The sequence below is a fragment of the Chroicocephalus ridibundus genome, chromosome 9 (genome assembly GCF_963924245.1).
Source record: "Chroicocephalus ridibundus chromosome 9, bChrRid1.1, whole genome shotgun sequence".
NCBI lineage: Eukaryota > Metazoa > Chordata > Aves > Charadriiformes > Laridae > Chroicocephalus > Chroicocephalus ridibundus.
This window is the reverse complement of record NC_086292.1, coordinates 9,804,732-9,828,398: the sequence shown is the minus strand read 5'-3', so window position 1 is coordinate 9,828,398 and position 23,667 is coordinate 9,804,732. Positions and strand designations below refer to the sequence as shown.

The 23,667-nt window shown below is 46.1% G+C and overlaps 1 protein-coding gene across 6 annotated transcripts in view; it reads right to left on the bottom strand.

Annotated features, from left to right (window-relative positions):
- The window catches only part of PASD1 (PAS domain containing repressor 1), a 110,079-nt gene that overhangs the window by 19,842 nt on the left and 66,570 nt on the right, over nucleotides 1-23,667 (bottom strand). For 4 of the 6 annotated variants that reach the window (XM_063347497.1, XM_063347496.1, XM_063347495.1 and 1 more), the window contains 10 exons: nucleotides 15,478-15,569; nucleotides 13,466-13,522; nucleotides 11,925-12,079; nucleotides 11,078-11,169; nucleotides 8,780-8,869; nucleotides 7,579-7,699; nucleotides 6,284-6,397; nucleotides 5,497-5,615; nucleotides 3,984-4,066; nucleotides 161-267 (listed from right to left, as the gene is read on the bottom strand). In XM_063347497.1, the coding sequence (XP_063203567.1) occupies nucleotides 161-267; nucleotides 3,984-4,066; nucleotides 5,497-5,615; nucleotides 6,284-6,397; nucleotides 7,579-7,699; nucleotides 8,780-8,869; nucleotides 11,078-11,169; nucleotides 11,925-12,079; nucleotides 13,466-13,497 (913 nt within the window). In that variant the 5' untranslated portion in view covers nucleotides 13,498-13,522; nucleotides 15,478-15,569. Of the gene's footprint in view, nucleotides 1-160; nucleotides 268-3,983; nucleotides 4,067-5,496; nucleotides 5,616-6,283; nucleotides 6,398-7,578; nucleotides 7,700-8,779; nucleotides 8,870-11,077; nucleotides 11,170-11,924; nucleotides 12,080-13,465; nucleotides 13,523-15,477; nucleotides 15,570-23,667 lie in introns of those variants that run through there. The other 2 variants (XM_063347498.1, XM_063347501.1) reach the window with 2 other exon arrangements.

Below are 23,667 nucleotides of genomic sequence, written 5' to 3'. Positions count from 1 at the left end.
AACCTCCCAGGTAAGCGTCAGCTGTGACAGTCTGTCATGGGAAGACAGAATTCCCTTGTACCCCAGATAAAGATGCCTTTTCTGACGACGAATAAAAGGTTTTTGCACGAGTGACAAACGAGATCAAAGACAGGCACGCTGCAGAGCGAGAGGAACTTACAGTGTTCATGGCACCTAGCAAGAAGCTCCAGGTCATCTGCGTGGTAGTAATCATACCCTGACGTTCCCAGAACCTCAAAGGGTAAATATCCTATAATAGGCGGAGCCCTAGAAGGGAAGCAAAGGGCAGGGAGTGAGCACAAAACCTGACACTTTGGCATCCTGGCAGATACGCTGCGATACTAGTGACCAAAACCATCTCATACGTTCACTTGGCAGGGAAAGCAGGAGTGGATTTTCATAGACGCAACGACGTGTTTTCATACACAAGCACAAAAAAACCAACCCAAACCAGCGAGGGAGAGGTAAAAATTGAGAAAATGAAAAGGTGTGTGTTTACTGTTTCATAGCCTATTCATTATGTGGGTGTAGAGAAAGGCATGTACGCACGCAAGTGACTCAATTCATTAAGCATGCTTGGGAGACACGCAGCTTGAGAAACGCTACGGCTGTGCGTGTGCATAATAACTTGGAGCTCGAGTAGAATTATCCAGTAGGTTGGATGTAAATGTCATCTGGGTAGTAACTGTAGAAGAAAGAGTAAGTGGGAAACTGCAAAGTGTGTCAGGACCAGCTTGGGTAAAAGAAAAACGAATAGCTCCTGTGGAAAAGCTTGGGAAATTATAACCAGCAAAAAATGTTTTTATGTTGGAAGTAAAGATAAGAATAGGCATGGCGCTGGTTTTAAGGATGGTTATTTCTATGATAGGTGGAGAAGGAATCGAGGAAGTATTTAGATGGGCACATAGCAATGACTTACCTGACTATTCTGCTGTCAACTCTGTATTTTCCATTTTCCAGGCAATATATGAGATTATTTTTTTTTAAGCAGGTTTCCTAACAACACTGAGCTTACGCACAGCCTCCACCAGAGCCTCCTAGCTTATGATTGTGAAACAACACTGAAATGGGAGGAGAAAACCACTATTTTTGCCTCTCTCCCTATACCAGCATGCCACCTTCTGTCCCCTAACGCTCAAGTACGCTCCTCCTTGCAGCAGCTCAAGCACTGCGTGTACTCCCTGAAGCAGGGGACATGTGCTAATTTGGCTCCACCTATTTGTTTTGGCTGCTGGATGTGCTGCTAGCAAGAGGCTCACCCGCCAAGTTCAGTGTGTTCCGCGGGAATAAGGCGGCGGTGTGTCAGCGAAATGGCTAACATTTCAAAACCAGGGCAGGAGGAAGGTGTCACCGCCGCTGCCTTTCTCTTGGTGTGTCAAGTGACCCTCTTAAGGAAGGTGAATGCCATAAAGCAGCCAAGAATACGAGCAAAAAATTATTTAGGTGTAAGTACATTTGGGTTTGGATGGATCAATCCTGACTGTTCCAAATGTTAATATGGGAAGTTGTCCTGCCCTGGCTGAGCGACCCACCTCCACATTTGTACTCTCGAGAGACGTGGTGGGCATAAATTATTTGACTAAAGACAGCCCAGACAGGTCTATCACCTCTCTCCTCCCCACAATGATGAGCAGTTTGGCACCAAATGGGAGACAGGGAAAAAAGAGAGAGATCCCTGGAAAGCTCAACAGCATCCCTGAAGGATCGAGATCTCAGCAGGAGGTCCCAGTCCCAGCACAAGGGCTTGGCTGGAGGAGCCAGTCCTCCACATTCTCTGATGGCAAAGCTCTTGAAACGGCGTGCGCTTAGTACACTGTGGTCTCCACCAGAATCAGTCTTATTTATTCAAACAACTTTTCATAGAGCACTATGTTCCTTTTCCTCATGTGACGCAGATTTCTGTTAATGATGATAATATGTCTATTTATTAAAGCGTCCTTTCTTGCTGTCTCTTTGGCAGAACGCACCAGTGTCTCTCCTATCTTTAATGACATGCTTATATTTGAGACAATAAAGTCTTTCAGATGCACATCAGATACACATTTAAGCTGATCAGGAAAGTATTACGCTTCCCTGACTTTCACCAGAATTCCTTAAACGAGAAAGCAACCACAAAATGCTCCTCATCTGTCATTTGACAAGGAGCTGCCTTGCTTGTGGAACAATTTAAAAGGGTCTTAGTTGAAGTTCCAGCCTTGAGGCCTGCAACTCGCTATGCAAATGGAAACGCACAGTCTTCAGAGAGCCCTTCGAGTGCAGTCTCTTCATAAAGGAAGGGGAAATAAGGCAAGGACCACAACGCAGAAGAGAAACAGATCATTATCAAAGTCGACAGGTTTTCTTCCTCTGCACGTATTTACAGGTAGGCCCAGAATACAGGTATTTTCCTAGTTTTCTAATGTTTATCCAGGTCTGTGGAGTGCTTTCTGCATTATCTATCTTTACCCCAATTTACGTTGTCGTCATGAGAGCAAAGGTCCGGGCTGCAGCTGATGCTGGGTACCCTCTGCCCCTGCTGACAGCCCACCTCAGCATCAGGTGGTGTGCGCTGACACAAATAAGTGAGAAACAGCAAAATGCCCAACAACGGTGGAGAGAGGTTTGAATTAGTGATTAAATGAGACAACCCACACGATCCCTTGCTCCTTCTTGGGTCTGGCCTCACCGCTCGCATCCGGGGCTGTCCCAAATTCCACCTCAGCATCTCCATCAGCTTTATTTACTCTCAGTAACAATGGTTTCCTCACCGGGGATATTGGTGGGACCGGAGTGGCTGCAAGCACCCGGCGCAGAGAGATTCCTCTCTGAGTCATAACCCAGATTCATCAAAAGGCTCTTTGATAGGTTTCAAAGCAGCTCCTGCTCACCTTATCCATAGGAGCTGCTGGGACACAGCCCTTCATCAGGCAGTGAGATATAAGAAAACAAGGTGAGAGAGAAGTAAGGGTCTTAGGGATCTTTTACGAATCTTAACATTAATCACCTGATTCCGAAAATGTGCGTTATATTGGACAGGCCAATCAAAGTCTAAAAAAAGTCACTCCAGCAAGATCTTGACAACATGAATAATAAGCCGACTGTCCCAAACCACACAGCATTAATCGTAGGGCTGTTGCACAGTCAGTTCCTCCGGGCTTCAGCGTATGATGCGTGAGGTGCACGTCTTGTCTACTACCCAAATGCAAATTATTATTCATTCAAATTTGCTCTCTCTCTTTCTTGCTCTAAATGTGCAGGTGATATTTAGGGGTTTTTCCTCCCAAATATTTTTTTCCCCTACAGCCTTATTTACCAGTCTTCTATTTCTAGTAATGACTACCTGTGCATGGCTTGCAAAGGGAGGGATAATGGAAAGGGCAGGATTTTGCAATGTGCTTACGCGTACATGTCAAATGCAGAGAAGTAAAAGAATGAACAAAACCCTCCAGCGTCTTTTGAAGAAAATGAATCCTATATTAATCAGCCTAATAAAGTGGTTCCAGTCTGTTTCATTCACCAAGCTGAATCCTGGCCCACCGTATGGCATTGTCAAAAACAAATCTGCAATTACACCATCTAATCCACTGCTTTTTCTTTTATTTTTATAAATTCCATCATTTCCTAAGGTGAAAAATCAAAAGTTTGTTAACACAGCAAAAGTTTTAGAAGGGTTCTTGGAAGCTGTAGCTGGAAAACAGAGGCGCTAAACCAATACATTGAACAGGACCCACACTGCTCAGTTTTAATGACTTCATATTTCGGTGAAGTTAGACATTGTTCTTGACATTTTCCCACTATTTCATATGGCTTCTTACTGGCCTAAAATGTGGAAAAGAGCAAAGCATTTAAGGATGCCTAATAAGTAAGTTCAGAGTATTATTACTTCCTCATCTGCATTTAATTAGAGCTGTTCTACTTGGGATCTCAGGCAATAGCGCCACTGAGTTTTTGATTTTTAAGCGACAGTTTGTTAATTCTTCAGTGACTAAAACCAAATCTCTTACCTGTGGTCCAAGAATAAAAACTTCCATTCCAAACTATGCCTCGATGTAAATTCTTCACATGGCTCTTCAACATTGCAGAGCTCCTGCAAAACAGTTGGCACATTCAGACATTTAGTTCTGTGAAACGACAAAAAGAGCCCTCTATGCAGACTAAGGATGCATCTTCTTGATACAACAAACCCTAGCAAAACACAGTGCTTTTAAAGCACTTGACTTATTTTCCTCTAAGGAATGAATACGCCTTGTTTTACAGACGCATAAACTGATGAAAAGTGGCTGCATAATTTACCCTGGGCTGAATTTCAGAGCTAGGATAAATAGTCCAAGGGCCTCATCTTGCAGTCTGTAGACAAAATCCCCCAACTTTTTGTAAATATTGGTATCTGAGGATGGATGACAGTACCTCAGGTCCAGCCTCAGACTGAGCTGGCTAATGGCCTCTTGAGCAAGAAGCCTCTACAGTTGTTACCCCTGCCATCGCTGCGCTGTGCCACAGGACATAAGATGCGGGTGGCCTTCTTAGATCAAAGGAACAGTGGGATGTATTTCTTTAAAGGCTGCAACTTTTCAAGAGGTTTAGCTGGTCACCTTGTATTGGTGCTCCCTGCACTGATGGCCCCAGGACACCCCATCACACAAACGCCTCTTCTCAGAAGCACCTCCCGCTTTATATCTCGCCATTCCAAAACACATACTTCTGTCACCTCCCACTCCCAAACACAGCAGTGTCCTCTCTCATTTACCAGCCCTCTGCACAAGCAATCTGTGCTGCTGAACGTGCTCTTGGACAGGCTGGGCTCCCCGGTTCAAGAAGGACAGGGAACTGCTGGAGAGGGTGCAGCAAAGGGCTACAAAGATGATTAGGGGGCTGGAACACCTCTCTTATGAAGAAAGGCTGAGGGATTTGGCTCTCTTCAGTCTGGAAGAAAGACGACTGAGGGGGGACCTTATCAACACTTATAAACACTTAAAGGGTGGGTGTCAGGAGGATGGGACCAGGCCCTTTTCAGTGGTGCCCAGCAACAGGACAAGAGGTAATGGGCACAAACTTGAGCATAGCAAGTTCCACCTAAACATGAGGAGGAACTTCTTTCCTTTGAGGGTGGCAGAGCACTGGAACAGGCTGCCCAGAGAGGCTGTGGAGTCTCTGTCCCTGGAGACATTCAAAACCCACCTGGACACGTTCCTGTGCAACCTGCTCTGGGTGATCCTGCTCTGGCAGGGGGGTTGGACTAGATGATCTCCAGAGGTCCCTTCCAACCCTACCATTCTGTGATTCTGTGATTCTGTAACACGGCTCCCCTCGCCACAGCCGAGCACATAGCTCGTGGCACCAGCAGCAGCTCTGAGCACCAGTCAGTCCCTCACAGAAGGGAAGATGGTGCTTAGGGACATGGTTTAGTGGTGGTTTTGGCAGCATTAGGTTGATAGTTGGACTTGATGACCTTAAAGGTCCCTTCCAACCCCGATGATTCTGCGATTCTACGATTGTCTGCCGGCACAGAGCTCTCACCTTTAAGAACTGCGGTGTGACAAGACGAACGGTAGCTACGAGGCAAATCTGCTCCTCCGTGGCTGACCTGAAAGCTCGTGCAATAGCTGACTCAAAGCCATTACAGGAGGGTGTAGGCACTAGACACAACCAGACAATTTATTTAAGAAGAAGAGGAAGAAGAGCTTTCTTCTCATGTCAAGACAGGTACAATGACTGATGAAACCCAAGCAACAAACTCCTCCTTCCCACAAGGTTGATGCCACACTGATACACGCTGATGTTATTTAAAGAATGACCCTCTAGGCTCCGAGTTACACCGTTGTAACCACCTACCCCTGGCTTGCAGGGAAGCTTCATAAGACAGTTTTGAGCAGCTCACAATGTGCAGCTACAGTCTTCTTGTCAGCCTTTCTCCAGCTCAACAAGATTCAAGATTTTACAGGTTTCTCAAACTATTTAATCTTTTTAAAGTGTCATTTTATTGCCACAAGTGAAACAGAATGGCATATTTTCCTGGTTATTTGAATAAGTAGGCTACTTTACAACTGGCAGCGGGTCCAAAGGAGGTTGGATCAGTCTGGTATCACTTCTTTAAGCACAGCACGCAGAAGAGTGCACTCTTCTGACCAACAGCCTCCCCCCCACTTTTACGTGAAAAGTATCTCCAACATATCCACAGGTCGTTCCATCCCTGCCCATTATGGGGCATTTTCAGCTGAAACAAGGCCTTTAGGAGGCTACAGTTCAACACACAATTTAAAGAAGAGAGGCAGAGAGGTAAAGGTAGGCTGGAGGAGTAACTTACCATGAGTAAAATATTTAAAATCCACTACAAATTTCACATATTCATACATCAGGGGTTCATTTGGGTCTAAGCTGCCTCTTGCTAAATGGCAGCAAAACTCTATTTGTTTTTCTGCTGAAATGAGAGAAAGAAAGGGAGGCATACACAATGTTAGTAGAAGTCTGCACTTTAGCAGACTCTCCATATATTGAATCTGTCTAGGTGCTTAAACCAACCCTGCTGCTCTGGTATCTCAGCACACCCTGCTGGGATGCTCTTGATAACTGTAAGTAAATATATAACTATTAAGAGCAATGATCAGCTGGTTCCGCTTAAGGAAATGTATTCTCACCCTTTCTCCCATGGCTTTACGGCCACCCCGCTACGCTGGGGGTGAAGCCCTGGCAATATCGGTCAGCGGTGTTTTCCCCTGACTTCCTGCATGCACAATTTCAAGCAAAGCTGTTAAGCGATATTGCAGTACTCTGCTCGGGAGGACCCAGATCCAAAGGGCGCTGAAGTCACCCTAAGCCCTTCCATTAACGGTGGAGGGCATCGTGCCAAGCTCTTATTCAGTTTTCTGCCCGAGGACTGAACTCCATGGATTAGGCCATGCGGTCTCCAGTCAGAGGGAAACCAATCCCAGGATGGAGCACCAGCACGAGGCGAGGGCTGCCCGGCTCAACGGACGCCGATGGGGCCGCCGAGAGGGAAGGCATTGCCCGGTCATGGCGAACCCACCGGGAAAGGGGGGGGTCCCTACACAGGCTGGGTGAAATGTGGATGTTGGAAGAGGCTGCTGCCCGCTCTGGTGCTGGGGGCGTTTTCTGGGGGAAAGGGACATTTTGGGGGCGGGACAGCAACCAGCAGTAGAGATCCAGATGGACCGTTCAGATAGGACGCCTGTTGCTTAAATTCCATCTAGGGTTTCTCAGGCGTTCTGAGACATGCAGACTTCCTAAGGAACAAACCCCTTGGGGATTTCTACTAGTCCTTTCCTTCCCCCAAGCCCCTCACTCCTTTCACAGGCTCAGTCCAGCATCCTGCCCTAGGAAGAATATCTACTGAGGGCAACTTCACTGTCCTGTGGTGCAAAGCAGTCAGTAAAACAAAGACTGTCCAAATCAAAGACCAAGTACTGGGAGCAGGTAGGAACATTAGAAGATGTGCTGCGTTAAAAACCAGAAATATTAACTGCAGCAAAACAGAAGTGGCAGGCAGGAGAATTACATAGCTGGAGAGCCCTGTGCAGGCTCCCCCGGGAGCTGTTTGCCTTTGGCAAATTTCCCTGACCGACAGGCAAGAGCGGAGCTTACCGTTTAGAAAATCAGCTGCAACAGGATCGGTCATGAGCACATGTGGAGAAAGGAGCTTGTACACCTCGCTCTGCTCCCGCTCAGGCAGAAAGTTTAATATATTTTGGTCCACCAAATCTGACTGATACAAAAGAATGCTTTGTCATGTTCAGCAGTACAGCCTGACACAACCACACGCCTTTGCATCCCGCAGCGGAGCACAGATGCTGCTGGTCTAGCGTGGATGCTTAAGACAAGGAAGCCCAGTCATTCTGTGGATGGATCTAGGGCACAATATAGCCCTTAAGTTATTTTACCCCAGGCTTGCTAGCTATTTGCAAAAGGCTGTATGGTTCCAGAGGTTCAGCCAGGTGCAAGCTGGAGAAGAATCCCTGGTACCACCAGAATACAACACGATGAGAAATATTGTATCCAAATGAAAATTTTAAACATTTCCCTTTGGAATTACGAGACAGAAGCGAGGGAGCTCCTCCTCACATCCTCCATTTGTCTTCTAGGCTGAACATCTGGCAAAGTCAGCTCGACCTGCAAGTGTTTCAGTGCTGACAAACCCACGCATCCTGACTCAAGGGGTCCTACCGAAATGTCAGCACGTATTTGTTTCTCTGCACACCAGGACATTCTGCCAGGTTAACTGTGTGCTCCAATTCGCCCTCACATGGCGTCGCTGGTGCCACGTACCTGGCACCAGACAAAAATAAAAAATGTTTTTGAGGGGCCAGCAGAACCTGCTGGTACTCAACAGCCAGCTGATGTCTAGAAATTCTCCCAGAAAACTCTGAGGCTACATATTTGTTACTAAAGACCATGGGCTCAAAGTAGAAAAAAACCACAATGACATTAGGAAAGCGTACACTCAGTCCCGAAATCATCTTTAAATTAGCTGAGAAGAGCTTCGGCATGCACAGATTTCACAAGCATAAGATTTTCCATATACCTGGTGGGATAAACACTGCCCAGACCCTCCCTCAGACGTGCTGCAAGCAGTGCGCTGCGAGTGCAGTGATTTTGCCTAGGTTTTTTCTTTTTTTTGCTAACTCGCAGACCCTGGCGGAGAATCTCTTATTCACAGGAGCTTGAGAAACTCCCTAAGAGTCTGTTGGCTTTTTGGTTAGAGAAAACCAAGCCCCAGCCCTCCAGCATCGAGGCTGCACTAAGGCAGGGGAACGATTCTTCAACATATTGCATTGTCAGAACTTACCGGTAAGTGTCCAAGCAGAGATGAGACACTATCAGATACATAAATAATAATCCCATCAGTGGTAAGAGCAATGAGAAAGCCATCTAGTGCCTAATGATAAAAAGCAAGCAAAAAGAAAAAAAAAAAAAAAAGAATTATGCAAGGGAACAACTTAAAATATAACAGGCTAATTTATTCTTTGGTGATGCTAACAGCCTAAAACTAACATAAATCAATTATGGAAATGATAGTTCAGTGCGGAAAAATAAAAATTACACATGCTGTCTAATTCAACATTCTTCTATATTCTTATTTGCTCATTAATAGTAAATTGACTTGTATTTTTCACCCAGTGAGTATTGATTTAACGTGAAGCAAGACAGTGGTGGTTAGAATTTCCACACCCACACAATCCTAGTGACTTCAGTCACTTCATTATGTGTTCTGAATTACACAATAGTTAACCAATTAAGTGCGTAAGGAGGTGTTAGATATGATCACGGCAAACCCAGCATTGTGGATGGATGGATGGATGGATGGATGGATGGATGGATGGATGGATGGATGGATGGATGGATAAGCAGGGACAGAAAAATGATACAATGCTGTATTTTTAGCAATTAATGGACAATATGGGACAAGATCTAAAAACTTATTTATTCTGCATAAAGTACTCATTTGTTAGGCTAGTGACACAACATTTTTAAGTCTGTTTTGTTTCCCCTTTCTTATTCACAATGGTTTATGTCCTGGAGTCAAAGTTCTCTGTCCCTTTTGAGTCACTGCATGTGCTTTCCTCTTTGGGTGTTCTCCCTGTTCTTCACAATATCTTCTTGCACCATTGACCCAGTGTCTGTCCCTATTCTTCTCTAACACTTGCCAAGGCCTGGGAGGTTTAATCTCTGGTTAGCACCGTGCACAAAGCCAGCTCTCCTAAAGACACTGTTAGGCTGCTCTGCATCTTAGCCCTGCAGCTACAGGGAGCCACAGACGCAGCATTCACCATCTTCCCCCACAGCCAGTTATTCCCCACCTCACTGACATAGAATCATGGAATCATACAATAGTTTGGGTTGGAAGGGATCTTTAAAGGTCATCTAGTCCAACCCCCCTGCAATGAGCAGGGAGATCTTCAACTAGATCAGGTTGCTCAGAGCCCCGTCCAACCTGACCTTGAACATTTCCAAGGATGGGGCAGCTACCACCTCTCTGGGCAACCTGGTTCAGTGTGTCACCACCCTCACTGTAAAAATTTTCTTCCGTATTTCTAGTCTAAATCTCCCCCCTTTTAGTTTAAAAGCATTACCCCTTGCCCTATTGCAATGGGCCCTGCTAAAAAGTCTGTCCCCGTCTTTCTTACAAGTCATACTCTGCCTTTGCTGAAAATAAGCCCTCTCTGGAAAAAAACATTTTAAGTAAACTAGTCAATGGTCTAACATAGTCCAGTAAGCCAACAGTTATTAAAGGGCGCCCTCTTCCCCCGCCACTTCTAAGAGGGAAATTTGTTTTGATTCAGCTGGAACAAACTAGCTTGTTTGGTGAGAGAAATTCCCAGAAAGAATGAACAGACTTTTCCAGGGAGGTGAGTCACGACGTCCTGATGAAAAGGAACAACTAAGGCACTGCAGCACCTCCCAGCTCAGCCCAGCATACACCCTTATTTTCGTGGGGCAAAGAGCAACGGCTGCCCACGCAGGGCAGGAGATGGCCTCGCCAGAGGAGCGTGCAGCACAAACCCAAAGCAGCATCCTTCAGAAAGGAAAAAACATATAGGCTCGGGGGGGATGTTTCTAAATCAGCTAAGCATTTCACAGGTGAGAGTATGAGAGCTGTTCTCCCGAATCCAGGCGATCCAAGCAAAAGATACAGCTCACATCACAAGTACAGCACCGCGCAGCAGCAGCAGCGGCGGCAGCAAAGCAAATGCTGCCTGGCTAATGGGATGCAGGAGGAAGAGAGCGGCTCCGTTTTTGTCAGGTCCTTTCAAGTTTTTGCTAAAACTGCTAGCTCTAGCAGCTCTTCTGAGAAGGGAAATTCTCTTTTTCCTCTCTCACCAGGCCAAATCTGGGCCAAATTCATCTTCATTCCTAAATGAAAAGCTGTTTATCTTTAAGTGGAAGCAATCGTATTTTTAATTCTGTGTCTGCAAAGCATTTAGCACAACATTGGTCTCTGTCAGGTTTGGATTCCATGTGCCAGCAGAGTAGAAATCATTAACATTAACATTGGGACCTACAGGTGAAAAAGAACTGTATCCCTGAACTACTTCACTGAACTGATTACTTCTCACTAATCTATGCAGCTTTAATTTCGTCTTACCTCTAACATCAACTGGGTGAACTCCTCGTTGCTAAGAAATGAAGGCTTCCAGTCTTGTCTAATCTCACAGGCTTCTGTCTGTGCTGTGATTTCTTAAAGAGAAAAACATCAAAAAAGCAACATGACTCATGCTAGTTGGATTTTTTTTTTCATTTTCAAGTAACACTAGATTTCTTTTAAGAGGCTTTCAGAAGAATCATCCTCAGATCATTCTCCACACAAAGCCTACTTGCATGTAACAGTCATTTTCCACGCCATCACGACACAAGTGCCTTAGAAATGAAGAAAAGGAAGAGGAGACTTTTTCGGCAGTTTGAGGAAATGCTTCCAAAAAATTAAGGTCAATGGGCTAATTTCAGAGTGGCTGAGCATCACCGTGAGCAGAGGATGTTCGTGACTCGGGAGCTGTTTCGGGAAGGCTCACGGGAGTGCGCAGGCAGCAGGACAGGCTGCACCCAGCCATGTCCTACCCCAGGAGACCAGGGAACAGGGCAGAGAAACCCCTTTCCTCTGGCTTTTGCAGTGTGTGCTGTTCCTCAGCTCTTCCTCATGCTCTGTTTGAGAGCATACGAAGCGTGCCAGGGGTTCGGCAGCCAGCGAGGGAAATGAAGCGATGTCACTACATTAAAAAGCATACAGCGCTGCATCTTCTCAAGTATATCATAAACTGGTCAGCACCGTATTCAAACTCTAGCCCATGTCCTGAGGCCAGCTGCTATGCCTGCTGCTGCCCCTCACGTAGGTTCATGTCCTCTCTGGAGGTTTTGGATGCTTGGAAAAAAACAGTTTTCATCATCGGCGTGGAAACTGGCTGCTGGGCAGGTGCAGAGCCAGAGCCCTCCGGTACCTTTCTGTTTCTGTAAGAAGTCGATGGTCCTCTGCAGTATTGTGGACTTGTCCATCTTGAGAGGGTGGCCGTGGCCCTGCAGCATCGTGCAAAGCTCTTTGATGAGGACATTGAACTGGTCTCTCCTCTTCTTTTCAGATTTGTTGCGTGATGCCCTGGGTGACAGAAACATAAATGCCGCTAAGTAAAACGATGGACACACAGCTCAACCCAGGGAGAGGTAAATGGCCCTGTCTCAGGAAAACACTTTAAATACAAGAATCTAAACTCTGCTGGGACTGCTCATTTGTTTAAAATTAAACTCGGGTGTAAGCACCTTGAGCAGGACTGAGCTCACCGTCAGCAAGGAGGTAACAAATATGATGTACATTCATTTGAGCGAGATCATACCCGTATGTAGACTTCAGCAGCGGTTCCCATTGTTTCAGAAGCGGTGATAATGAGGTGAAGGTGTTACGGGTGAAATGTCTCCAGTAAGAGAAGCCTTGGCATCTACACGCTTGTGTTTTGCCCACCTCGTTTTTATGAACTTTTGTTTTGCAGTTAGTACACACACTATAAAGGTCAAAGTGCGAAGGATTCCTTATTCCCTGACTTATACTTGCAAAAGTAATTTACAGACAGACAATGCCATGCAGAGACATCTCAACTGCAGAACGGAGTTGAATGAAACACATGCTCTTGTATCTGGTTTTGAAAATCTGCTGCCACGATATATGAAACTGGGAACGTTAAAGAGTCTGGCTGCAGAAACCACAGACAAGTTTCCAGCTTGCGCTAATACAATTTAAGAATGTTTTATTAGGGTTTTCCCCTCCATTAAAACAATAAAGGAGAAAGCAAATCCATTCAGTTTCTTCCAAAATGTTCTTTCCAATGGTCATATCTGAGATAAACCTATTTTCATACAACCTCTTCCAGCAGTAATTAATTTTCTTTACAAGCGTATTCATGATGATACATGCCTCCTGTGATCTAGACCGAGTGTGGTAGGCAGGAGGCACTTCCATTCATATTCAGGCTGGCATTTGGAGGTTCCCAGATCCAGCATTTGCGTTCACAGCTATCTCTGATTTGGCACTCGGGTACGATGACTAATTAGAACTGAGCCAAACGCTTCTCTGAAGGGAGACTAACTCATACCTGTGCTAAAGCAGGACTGCTCTCTAAGTCTCACGGGGAACTCTGCCCCGGGTGGGCAGCACTGCATGATGTCAGTATAATCACAGGTCAGGAGTCTTGCATCAGGATAATAAATAGCCATAGGATAACACGAGATTCTGAGGGCACGACGATGTAATTTAAGGACCACTCAGCTGATTAACCCATTGTAGGGGTGGTCAAACACACTATGAAAAGCTTGAAAATGGTGACTTAATTATGCTGTTGGTGCTCTGCTGTATATAGCCTGTAAACTGCCTGGGGGTTTTGCCTCTGACATCAGTGGTCCCAAGTACTTTTTCAGGCATCGGCCAACACGGCATTAACAGTTCTCCCCTGAGAGAGCTTCCACTGTCAGCGCTCTGTGCATGCCTTCGTACCTCTTTGCCCTGTCCTTCTCATCTTCATCCATCAGTTCGTCTACACAACACAGGGCTCTGGAAGGAAAAGACAGAAGGACTTACTGAGACATATTCCCTGATCTTGTTGATGATGTCAGAATAGGGAGCTCACTGGTTTGTACTTTACGACCTCCTGGACGTTTCATTCTTCCCTTTCCCAAACTCCACTCTCGTTACGTAGCTTCTTGCTTGTTCCGTCAGCTACTGAGGTTTCAGAAGTGAGACCGTTGCTATATGCCCAAACATACAGCTACCATAAGCATGATTTAGAGGGAAGGAAGGAAGAGCCAGGAGCCCCTCGGTCCGCCTTTGCGCTGCCCTCTGCCACAGGACGGGGAACCCTGCCGACGCACTGAACTCTGCACAGGAATCAGCACCTCCCTTGCCAGTGCGAGAGCCAGTTTGACTCTGATGTCTGTACTAGGCAGCGTGTGCCCGATCCTGTTGTGGGAAATCCCATGGGCTGCTGGCTGACTTCAAGCATTGCAAGGCTTGAAATGCATCTGAGATTTCTTTCCCAGTGGAAGGGCATAGGAGGAAGGAGGAAACTGTGCTAATCCCCCAAAGGATTAGTATTAGCCAACAGCAGGGTACTATCAGGACGTCTAAGAGGTGATATGATAGATGGGTTCATCCAAAGCACCCTGCAGCCAATGACTGCTGCCTGCACTGGTGGACTTCCACCACATCATCTGAGCTGCATCCTGCCACTGGGATTCATACCCAAGGCTTCAAGTTAAAGCTTCCTCACCCGGCACTAGCCAGTGAAAAGAAGGGAATGTGACCAGAGTTCCCTGGGTTCTGCATGTCCCTGCACCAGAACAGTCATTGTGAGCTGCTGCCTTTACTTTATTAGGACAGGGAACTGCTGGAGAGGGTGCAGCAAAGGGCTACAAAGATGATTAGGGGGCTGGAACACCTCTCTTATGAAGAAAGGCTGAGGGATTTGGCTCTCTTCAGTCTGGAAGGAAGACGACTGAGGGGGGACCTTATCAACACTTATAAACACTTAAAGGGTGGGTGTCAGGAGGATGGGACCAGGCCCTTTTCAGTGGTGCCCAGCAACAGGACAAGAGGTAACGGGCACAAACTTGAGCATAGCAAGTTCCACCTAAATATGAGGAGGAACTTCTTTCCTTTGAGGGTGGCAGAGCACTGGAACAGGCTGCCCAGAGAGGATGTGGAGTCTCCGTCTCTGGAGACATTCAAAACCCGCCTGGACGCGTTCCTGTGCAACCTGCTCTGGGTGACCCTGCTCTGGCAGGGGGTTGGACTAGATGATCTCCAGAGGTCCCTTCCAACCCTACCATTCTGTGATTCTGTGATTAAAGTGTTCCTGCAGCACAGGTAAGTTGGCAACAATTCCAGTAAGGACACGGTACCCTCAAGCCCTGTGAAATGATGGAAAATTCAACATAAGGGTAACTTCTTCACTGGCAACTTGCTTTTTGCGACTCAGATGGGCTGAGTCTGAGGGACGGGGCGCCAGGCAGATGCAGACAAGCCAGCTGCCATCACTCCATGCTGCATCACCTGGGTCAGCTCTGCTGGCTTGCACCCACCTCAGACACCTTCAAAGAGGAGATTGCACCCGTCCCCGACATCAGCACCAACCTGCCTCCATCTCTAGCGAGCCCTTTCACTGGCGAAACCCTCGCACCCCACGCGAGGGGCATTTTTCAATGGGTACGTCCAAATGTTTTTCCCTGCTTTAAGACTATTCCAAGTTCAATCAACCCGGTGGCTATAAAAGTAACACCAAATAAAACCACCCACAACCGACAGGAAGACAAAGATGCTGCTCACAGTAAAAGCTACAAAAATTTACCCTCCCTTTCCTGCTCCAGGGCAAGGATCTCCCTCCCTGCGGATGACCTGGACAGAAGAAACTGTATGATTTCTTTTGTCCCAAAATAGGAATGCACTCCATGGGGAGGGAGTGGTTCTCACTGCCTGAGTCACTGAGAGCTATGAGCCAAATTAGAAATTACCTGTTCTATTCCTCAGATTCATCAGTCCAGACTGACGGAGTAGGATTAGCACTTCTTATCACCATGTAAATAGAGACGGAGAAAAATTAATCCTGGAAGGAAAAGCAAATCCAGTTAAAACACAGTTGCAGGCAAGACTTAGCCCAGATTGCAGCAATCACTTCAAGCTGAAAACGGCTACCGCCATAAACTAAATGCTCAAGTACAACTGTTGAAAGCTCAGCAAAGCCTCCAGGAACTGGAGCTGGACTGTGTTCTGGGGCTCCTGGCTCTGTGTGCATCACCTGCTGCTGCAGAAGAAGCCTGGGAAGGCCAACTTGACCTCTCGTGTCCAAAAAGCCATGTAGCCCAGCAGGGTGGAGGAATGACCTTGCTAGCCTGGGGCCACTGAGGATTGATCAGTGACCTTCCAAAGTATGACAGTTTACCTGGCATGTGTGCTATGAAAACTGGTGAGTATGAACGATCCATACTTCATCTATCCAATCTTGCAATCAAAAACCTCCTTCAAGATGGACGTGATCACCTAAACTCAGCGCAAGCCACAACCACCCACCTGTGGACAGATTCAAGGCCTCCCACTAAGATTTGCTGCTGATGGGACACACGTCTCCATTTTGTTTGTGATTTAAATGGTTACTAATGAACACCCTGAACTCTTGGCTATACCCACACCACAGTGCCCATCTCCCTGAAACCGTCGCTGTTGAAATTTGTTTGGCTTCAGATGAGGCTCATTCTCCGGAAGGATATGGATGCAACGAAACCGTCCATGACTGACAGGAATATCTTCAACAACAGCCAAATGCTGGGCTTCCAAACTGAACAAGCCTTTAATGCCCTTGAAGTGACCTCCCTGCTTTGAGCCCACGTTCATGGCTGTTTCTCCTGTTACCATTAGTTCCAGCATCAGCTCAAGGCACTGCAAAAAACCTCCCTGTCACTACCAGGGATTACATATTTGCAACCACGGTGAACAAGCAAACATTCCCCCACATTTTTGACCGTCTAAAGGACTAGCAAGAGCCTGTTTGTTTCTCTAGCTAGTGAAAACGCCTCAAAGGGAAGGAAACACAAGAAGGTGGCTGAAGAACCACTGCAAGAGACACACATCAGACATGCAGGCGGACGGGGAAGGGGCTGACAATGTGGGGCTGCTGCTGAACACCACGAGCAACTTGGATCCTGAGCAGTGATACGGTGAGAATGCTTCGCAGGGAAGGTTTTCTGCAAGTCACGTGAGACCACAGGCCAAATTCCTGCTCATTGCAGCTAAATGGAATGATGTCAGACCATTTGCTCAAAAAAATTGTTTCAGATACAGTGGGATATGGTGGTTGTAAATGTAATATGGAAGTCACCTGCAAGAGGCCTGAACCTCCTGACACAACAGAAGTACAGGAGTAACATATAAAACACCTAGTGTGTTTCAGTGGTAAGTGATTCGGCAAAAAAACGCAGTTGGGATGAAGTGATCGTTTTCAGCTTGGAACATGAACTTCCAGGGAAAACCTCACGCAACTCCTGATATCCCCCGTGAAGCTGCAACTGCAAACAACAGCTAGGTAACAAGTTTAAACAGGGCGGATCTGCTACGCTTCTGCTCTCACGGTCGTCGTATGCCGGTCACGTTACAAGCTTTTATCCTAGGTCGAAAGGAGCACGTGAGCTTATTTGTTACCCTGGTGAGCTATCATAGAGCTGAGGTGCTTATCTTGGTCAACGCTCCTCATCGGTCAGCGCTGGTTTATCAAAACCACACAGTCGCTTTTCCTCTAGAAGGATGACTCATACTGAACTTTTGCTAACTCATAATAATTTCTGAGATACGTAGGTACAAAGAAGATTCTTTTTAAAGCAACGGGTTAAATTCTAAAAAACCACTTGCGAGTACACAAACAGATCTATCACAATTTTTCAGGAAACGTTTTTTCTATATGGGCTTAAGTATGCAAAAATTCAGCCAAACAAAAGGATTCTTCCCGAGCTTTGAGTGCAAAGCTTTAAGCAGAAATCTTTGCACTGCCTTGCCCGTAGGTTGTCTGACAACTGGAAACTCCTGAGAAGCCTGGCAGGTTTTCTGCCTTGTACTTGCGGTTGCCCAACCAGCCAGCTTGAACAGCAGTAAGCTGAGGGAAGCTGTTTGGTCACTGAGGGAGACAACAGTCCGGTTAATGCTCTAAATTGGGAAACAAAGCCCCAGTTCTCCACTCTCCAGCAGCAGCTATCACATCCCGCTGCCGCACGGCCGATGTGAGCTGCAAGGGGCAGAGGAACGAGGCTTCCCAGGACAGTCCCAGTGGGACAACCCCAACGAACTTGAGAGATGTCCTCAGTCAACACCGCCAGCCTTCGAGGCTCTGACAGAATAAATGGCCATAAAAGAATTCCCAGGCCCTTTTTGCATGATGCAGCAGGATGGGCGAGCTACAAAAAGCCTTAGCAGAAGACACCTAAGGACAAAATATTCTTAACCGGATTAAGCACTTCAGGTCTACATTTAGCTAAGTGCTTTTTGTCTTGTTATGAGCCAGAGCTAAATATAGTAACCAGAATACTTAAGAATAGTTTCATAAGGGTTGTATACACTCCTCAGCAAGATAAGGCACTTAGCACTACTGACAGCAGTATGTCTGCATGTTAAGAGTATTTTAGATGGCTCTAAATAGAATCTCTTTGACCTTAACTGTATTAACCAGAGGGATCAAAATTTATTTATTGCCTCCTGAAAATCCTCTCCTGCAGCACTTGGAGAGACGGATTCCTGAACTCGATGGGCAGGTAAAGAGAGAGGACACTTGCCGGTGCATTGTTTTTCACCCCGCCTGCGACAGGTGAGGATCAGCTCTCCCACAAAGAAACGCACATCCATCGCTGCTTAATGACCTCTGTAAAGGGAAAAGATTTTTCTTCCCGTGTACAGGGAGTCTCAAAAAAACACTCATAGCATTTTAAGGGCAAGTTATATTTTAGACTTTTCAAATATCACGGTATTTGAAGTTGTTTCCAGGGTTACAGAAAGGGTAATGTAGTATGACAGCCTTAACAAGACAAATGGACTTCTCAGACACACAGCTAATAGCTAAAGCGCTATTCCATGCTACCTGCAATATTCTCGCATGTTTTTTACTGAAGAGAGAATGGGAGAGGGAACTTGTTTAAAATTCTTTGTGTTGCAGAACTGTCTGGCTTCAGGAGCTATCTAAAACTGCAGAGTTTTCACTAAAGAAAATGTTTATTTATCGGCTTGCTGCAAATCATCAAAATATTAACATTACCTTAGAAAAACTCTTAATGGAACATCACATTAGTAAGAATTACCCCCTGGAAACAACAGTTCCTATGAATGCTTCATTACAGCTTTAATTTTAATTATTTGGTGATGTCACTGATGGTAAGGTGACACAAAGATCACTCTGTGAGTGTCACGCTGCACATTTCTTTGTGAGCAGTGGCAAATAAAGCTTTCATTGGTCACCTAAAAAAGGTCCCCGAACCCAGCTAATTTGATGGCTTTTCCCAACTACATCAACTGCTCTAATTAAAAATATTCTCTGTGCGTAAAAACTTTGTTGTACTTGCATTAAATTTTTCATAAAATTTTGCATTTGAGTAACGTACGGCAGTTAGGGAGGCTTCAACTCTGTACTGTAGGAAACATTTTAATTATGGAAATGTGCTGTGCTAATAATTTCCACAGATTTTACATGCAACGAATTCGGCAGAGAGCCCTCAATTACAAGACGCAGCATTTTGTGGCACAATGCAGCCATAAATAAGAGCGTTAATGCCTTCTCCAGCAATACGATTTATATGTCAATATGCCAATGTTTCATTCTTCTTGAGGCGAGAGGAGGGCATGGCTGTCGTTGACAGCTAAACAGCTGATCTAATTTTTAAAAGGCAGAATTTAACCTTTTCAAGTAAAGTGCTACTGCTTCAATTATAAGATGCTAATGTGAATGGCATTTGAAGCACCAAACAGTGCTGCTGTTCAGCACAAGAAGCGCTCATCGCCTCCGTTCAGGCCCCGCAGCCCGTCCTGCGCCGCCGAGCCACCCCGGCATCAGCCGTCGCGGGGAGCAGAGGGGAAGCCACGGCAGCGGTTCCCACAGCTTTATAAGAGAAAGGCCTTTCTCTTTTATTGAGCAGACTCCAGTGACAAAGTTACCCGCCTTTGGGACAAATGCTTCCGGACAGGCTTTGTCCCAGTGAGCCAGCAACAGGCGCAATAGGAGCTCTGCAGGGCTACGGCATTACCCTCTGCCGGAGTACTCCACGGGCACTGCCTCGCCGCTGCCGCAGCACAGATCAGCGGGAAGACGCCATGCAGAAATGCAAAAACCAAAATGTTATCTGCATTGTTTGACCTGCTTGCTTTTATTTTTTTTTTTTCTGCTTGCATTTTACCCTCTCCCTTCCATGCTGTGCCTTGTCTTCTGTTGTTCTTCGTTCTTTCCTGCTCTTTCACTTATCCCCGTTACTTAACATCCATTGGTTTGCAATTCAGAGAACTGGATCTTCCTTGAACATAGTTTCTCTCCATCTCGTTATCTCTTATGTCATCTGCCTTCATCTTTCCATTGCTTTTTCTTCTCTGCGTCCTTCACTTTCCTCTTCTCAGAAGAGAAAAAAAATGTTATAACGATCTCAGTGTTGACAATCAATCAGCCATTCAGCTGTGGGAGCTCTTGGCTTGCCCAGCTCTGAGGCACGCAGGACTGCCAAATTCTGTTTAGGGACACGCTGCCTTAGGGATCACGCTGGTGGGGATCAGATGGGTGTCTTCAACATGGTCAGCTCCCACACCGCCTTGGTCCAGCTCTAGGAGCACTGGCTCCCGTCCTGTCTCATAGCTCCTAATTCCAGTTTCAGACCCTTTGCCTCTTTGGAGGCACTGGGATCCCCCTCAGTTCAGCTCCATCCTTCACAGAAACACGGCCCCACACCTCCATCTCCACCGGGATGGCTGAGGGAAATGGTCCTGTCCGGCACGCTCGTCTAGGGCAGCTAACGCACGCCTTCCCTCTTTGGGGGTGTCGAGGCAGGGTGACGTGCCGGGACTGCACCTATATTGTAACACAGCATCTTTGTTTTCCGGAGCACGGGCAAGGGCGGTGAATCAGTGAGGGAACCAAATATTCTGTCCTCTTTTGTTAACCTGCCAGAAGTGGACTTTCTGTGCCACTATTGTAACTACTGCATCTCGATGTGCTCACTCCTCTACGGCATACTCTCCCCTGGTTTATTGAGCTCTAAATTTAGCTTGTTACTTGTGACAGATTTATTACTACATTCATTATAGCAGAAACAGCTTCAGACAGAAGCTAAGAGGTGCCCAAAGAAAATGGATTATACAAAACAATTACACCATAAAAAAGGCTGTATCAGAACACTGTGATTCAGCACAGAAATGAAATGAAAGATACAGGGAGGAACAATGGTGGTGTGCTGTTCTTTTTTTTGTTTTTTGGTCTTTTTAACCAGGATATGGCGTTTTCTGACAAAAGGAAGGGGGAAAAGGATTAAAAACTGACAGACACTTGAAAAGAAAAGATGATTACTGGAACGTTTTGTCCTCTAGGATTTTTGTCAGATCCTGGAGAAAATAGCTGGCCAAGTTTGTTCTGTTCCAGCAAATTACTGAACCTTGCAGGGTAAAGATACAACATTGTAGAATATTATTTAAAATGTCTTCAGGGTTTCCGTAACAAGAAGGGCATGCATTTAATTAACTATATCAGTATGTCTAATAGCCCCTTAAAAGTCTCAAAACATGGCAAAAGGCGGAACTGCTGATTCCCAGTGGTACAAAACTGCACTTCTCCTGGCACAAGCAGGGTAGGATAAAAACGCAAATAATACTTCTTCTGCAGTCTTGGATGAATACCTGTGTTCATTTGTAGCCAAATGAAGGTAAATGTGTGCTGCGGTATGAGATGATGATATCTAACCCGTAAACAATTCTTTAACACACCTGACTCAGTCAGACATAAAGCCAAATAATCCTCAAATAATAACATCATTTTCCCTCGTGTAGGATGGGAGCAGAGGCAGTTGTCCACAGTTAATCCTTCAGCAGAAATCGAGATGTGTGTTTTCATGGGACTATTTCCAGGAAAGTCACACAGAGCTGAAGAGAAGGCAGCGCTATTGAAATCTAACAGTCAGAACAGAATATTCTCCAAACCTTCCATCAAATACGAATGATCTTAAAGCTCTGCTTCTGCTTATGGCTGATCCTGATGGTGCAAATGCATGTGGGTGGGTGGGTACACAGGTACACATACATAAAAAACCATTTTACTTCAGAGCAATTTAAAAAAAAAAAAAAAAAACACCAAAAAAAACCAAAAAAAAAAAACCAAGGAGAGCAATTTCTACCAAGAAAAGCAGTGGTGACATTCAGGATGACTCCTGCCCCGCTCGCCTCCTGATGTTGGAAGTTAGGTAACCGTTCCTGCTGGGTGCATGCGAAGGGAGGGTGAGCAGGGCTCCCTCTCTCCTGCCTCGGGCCACTTTCTATCACATCCACTTCTCTGGCAAATCACAAAGGATGGGGGGGGTGCGTGGGAAGGTTAACCCAATAAACTTCAGCGATGAAAAGAGTGGCTCAACAAGCTAAAAAAAAAAAAAGTCCTCAGAGCCATTGATTCTGTAGCTTAAACAATACGGACAACATCTAATCATAAACCCACTGCGGAAATTCTGGCGAATTTCAGGGTGTCATTCAGAATAGTTTCAACACTATCATAGCAAACCCGCGAGGAACGTTTTTAAAAGAAACCACCAGTCTCTGCCAACTTGACAGCGTTGGCTTCCGCACCCACCGCCGAGCTGCCCCGGACGCGGGCGCGGAGCACCCGGACACCTTGTGCTCGGTGTTCAGGGATCACCGGCTGGAGCTTCTCCCGGGGAGGTGCCGTGCGTTACTCCCACGAAGAGGACATAGTTTGCATCAACTGTATTTATGGCATCTAGCGAGGTCATTGGGTCCGTTTTCAGTTTCGGATTTTGTTTTGGCATCTATGTAGATACTAGGACAAACACGTCAAAGCTGTCTTTTTGGATGTGTTACCCTGAAATCCCTCTTGCAATTTCTTACCTCTTGTATTTACTATGGGTGGAACTCATCCCAAGCAGACAGCTACATAAAGTCTATGTGTCATTAAACTACCTACTTTTACGCCTTACGCTCTCCATGTGCACAGAATAAATGTAATCATGAGGCAACAAAGCGAATCAGCTATCTAATTAAACTAAATACCTTCTCCTCTACTTTTCTCAGCAAGAGAACACCCCCCACAACCACCAGTTCATTGAAAGAGGTAATAGTGGCATTCATGTCCTTAGCTGTTCTCTTTTTCTCCTCAAACAATACATTTTTTGCTTTGTTTCTTCTTTGCCCTTCCCAGTCTTGTATATAAAGTTAATTGGTGGTGGTACAGATGAGGAGATGAGCACTTGTGCTTTGTGTTTGCTTGTGCTGGGGGTTGAACTCATAATGCAAAAATATACGTAAGGCCCGAGGGCTGCTTGCCTTGCACTGTAAAAGCAGGGGCCTTCAACTGGGTCAGCAGTGGGTCCTAGGTGGTTCCAGGACCACACTTCCAAACTATTCTGCTCCAGCGAGGAGAAAAATGCTGTGTATGACTTGGCTTCAAAGTCCATCTGCTCACAGGTTGCAGGACCAGCAGATGGTGGGAGCTATTTGTGGACTGGAGGATTTTCCTTCAAACTCGAACACCTTCTGTCTACGTACAGCACTCCCCTGGCATTGCCCAGTTAATGTACCTCAGCTCACTTCAAAGCCTGACAGCAACCCGAGTCGATCTTGGAGGATGCACCTGCGAAAGTGCTGTACACTCCTACCACCCGTGAAAGGCAGAAGAGTCTACCAACTCCCCAGCCCATTTAATGAAAGGAGCCTCATACTGTCAGCACTCCTCCGCTACATGACCAGATGTTTAGCATAGCTGATCCACACCTGCACAGTAGGTCTGCCCCTTTCCAGCACGTACAGACTGACTGTATGTGACACAAATCAGAACCTCCTGGAAGCACACGGCTTAATACACCTCCGCTGCTCCGGCCACACTCAATGCGACGTCCCTGGATCCCCCCTCCAAGAAAGGACAACTCAGCTGGCTCCTCTGCTGCTGTTGGGCGACACGTGGGAAGGCAGCTGAT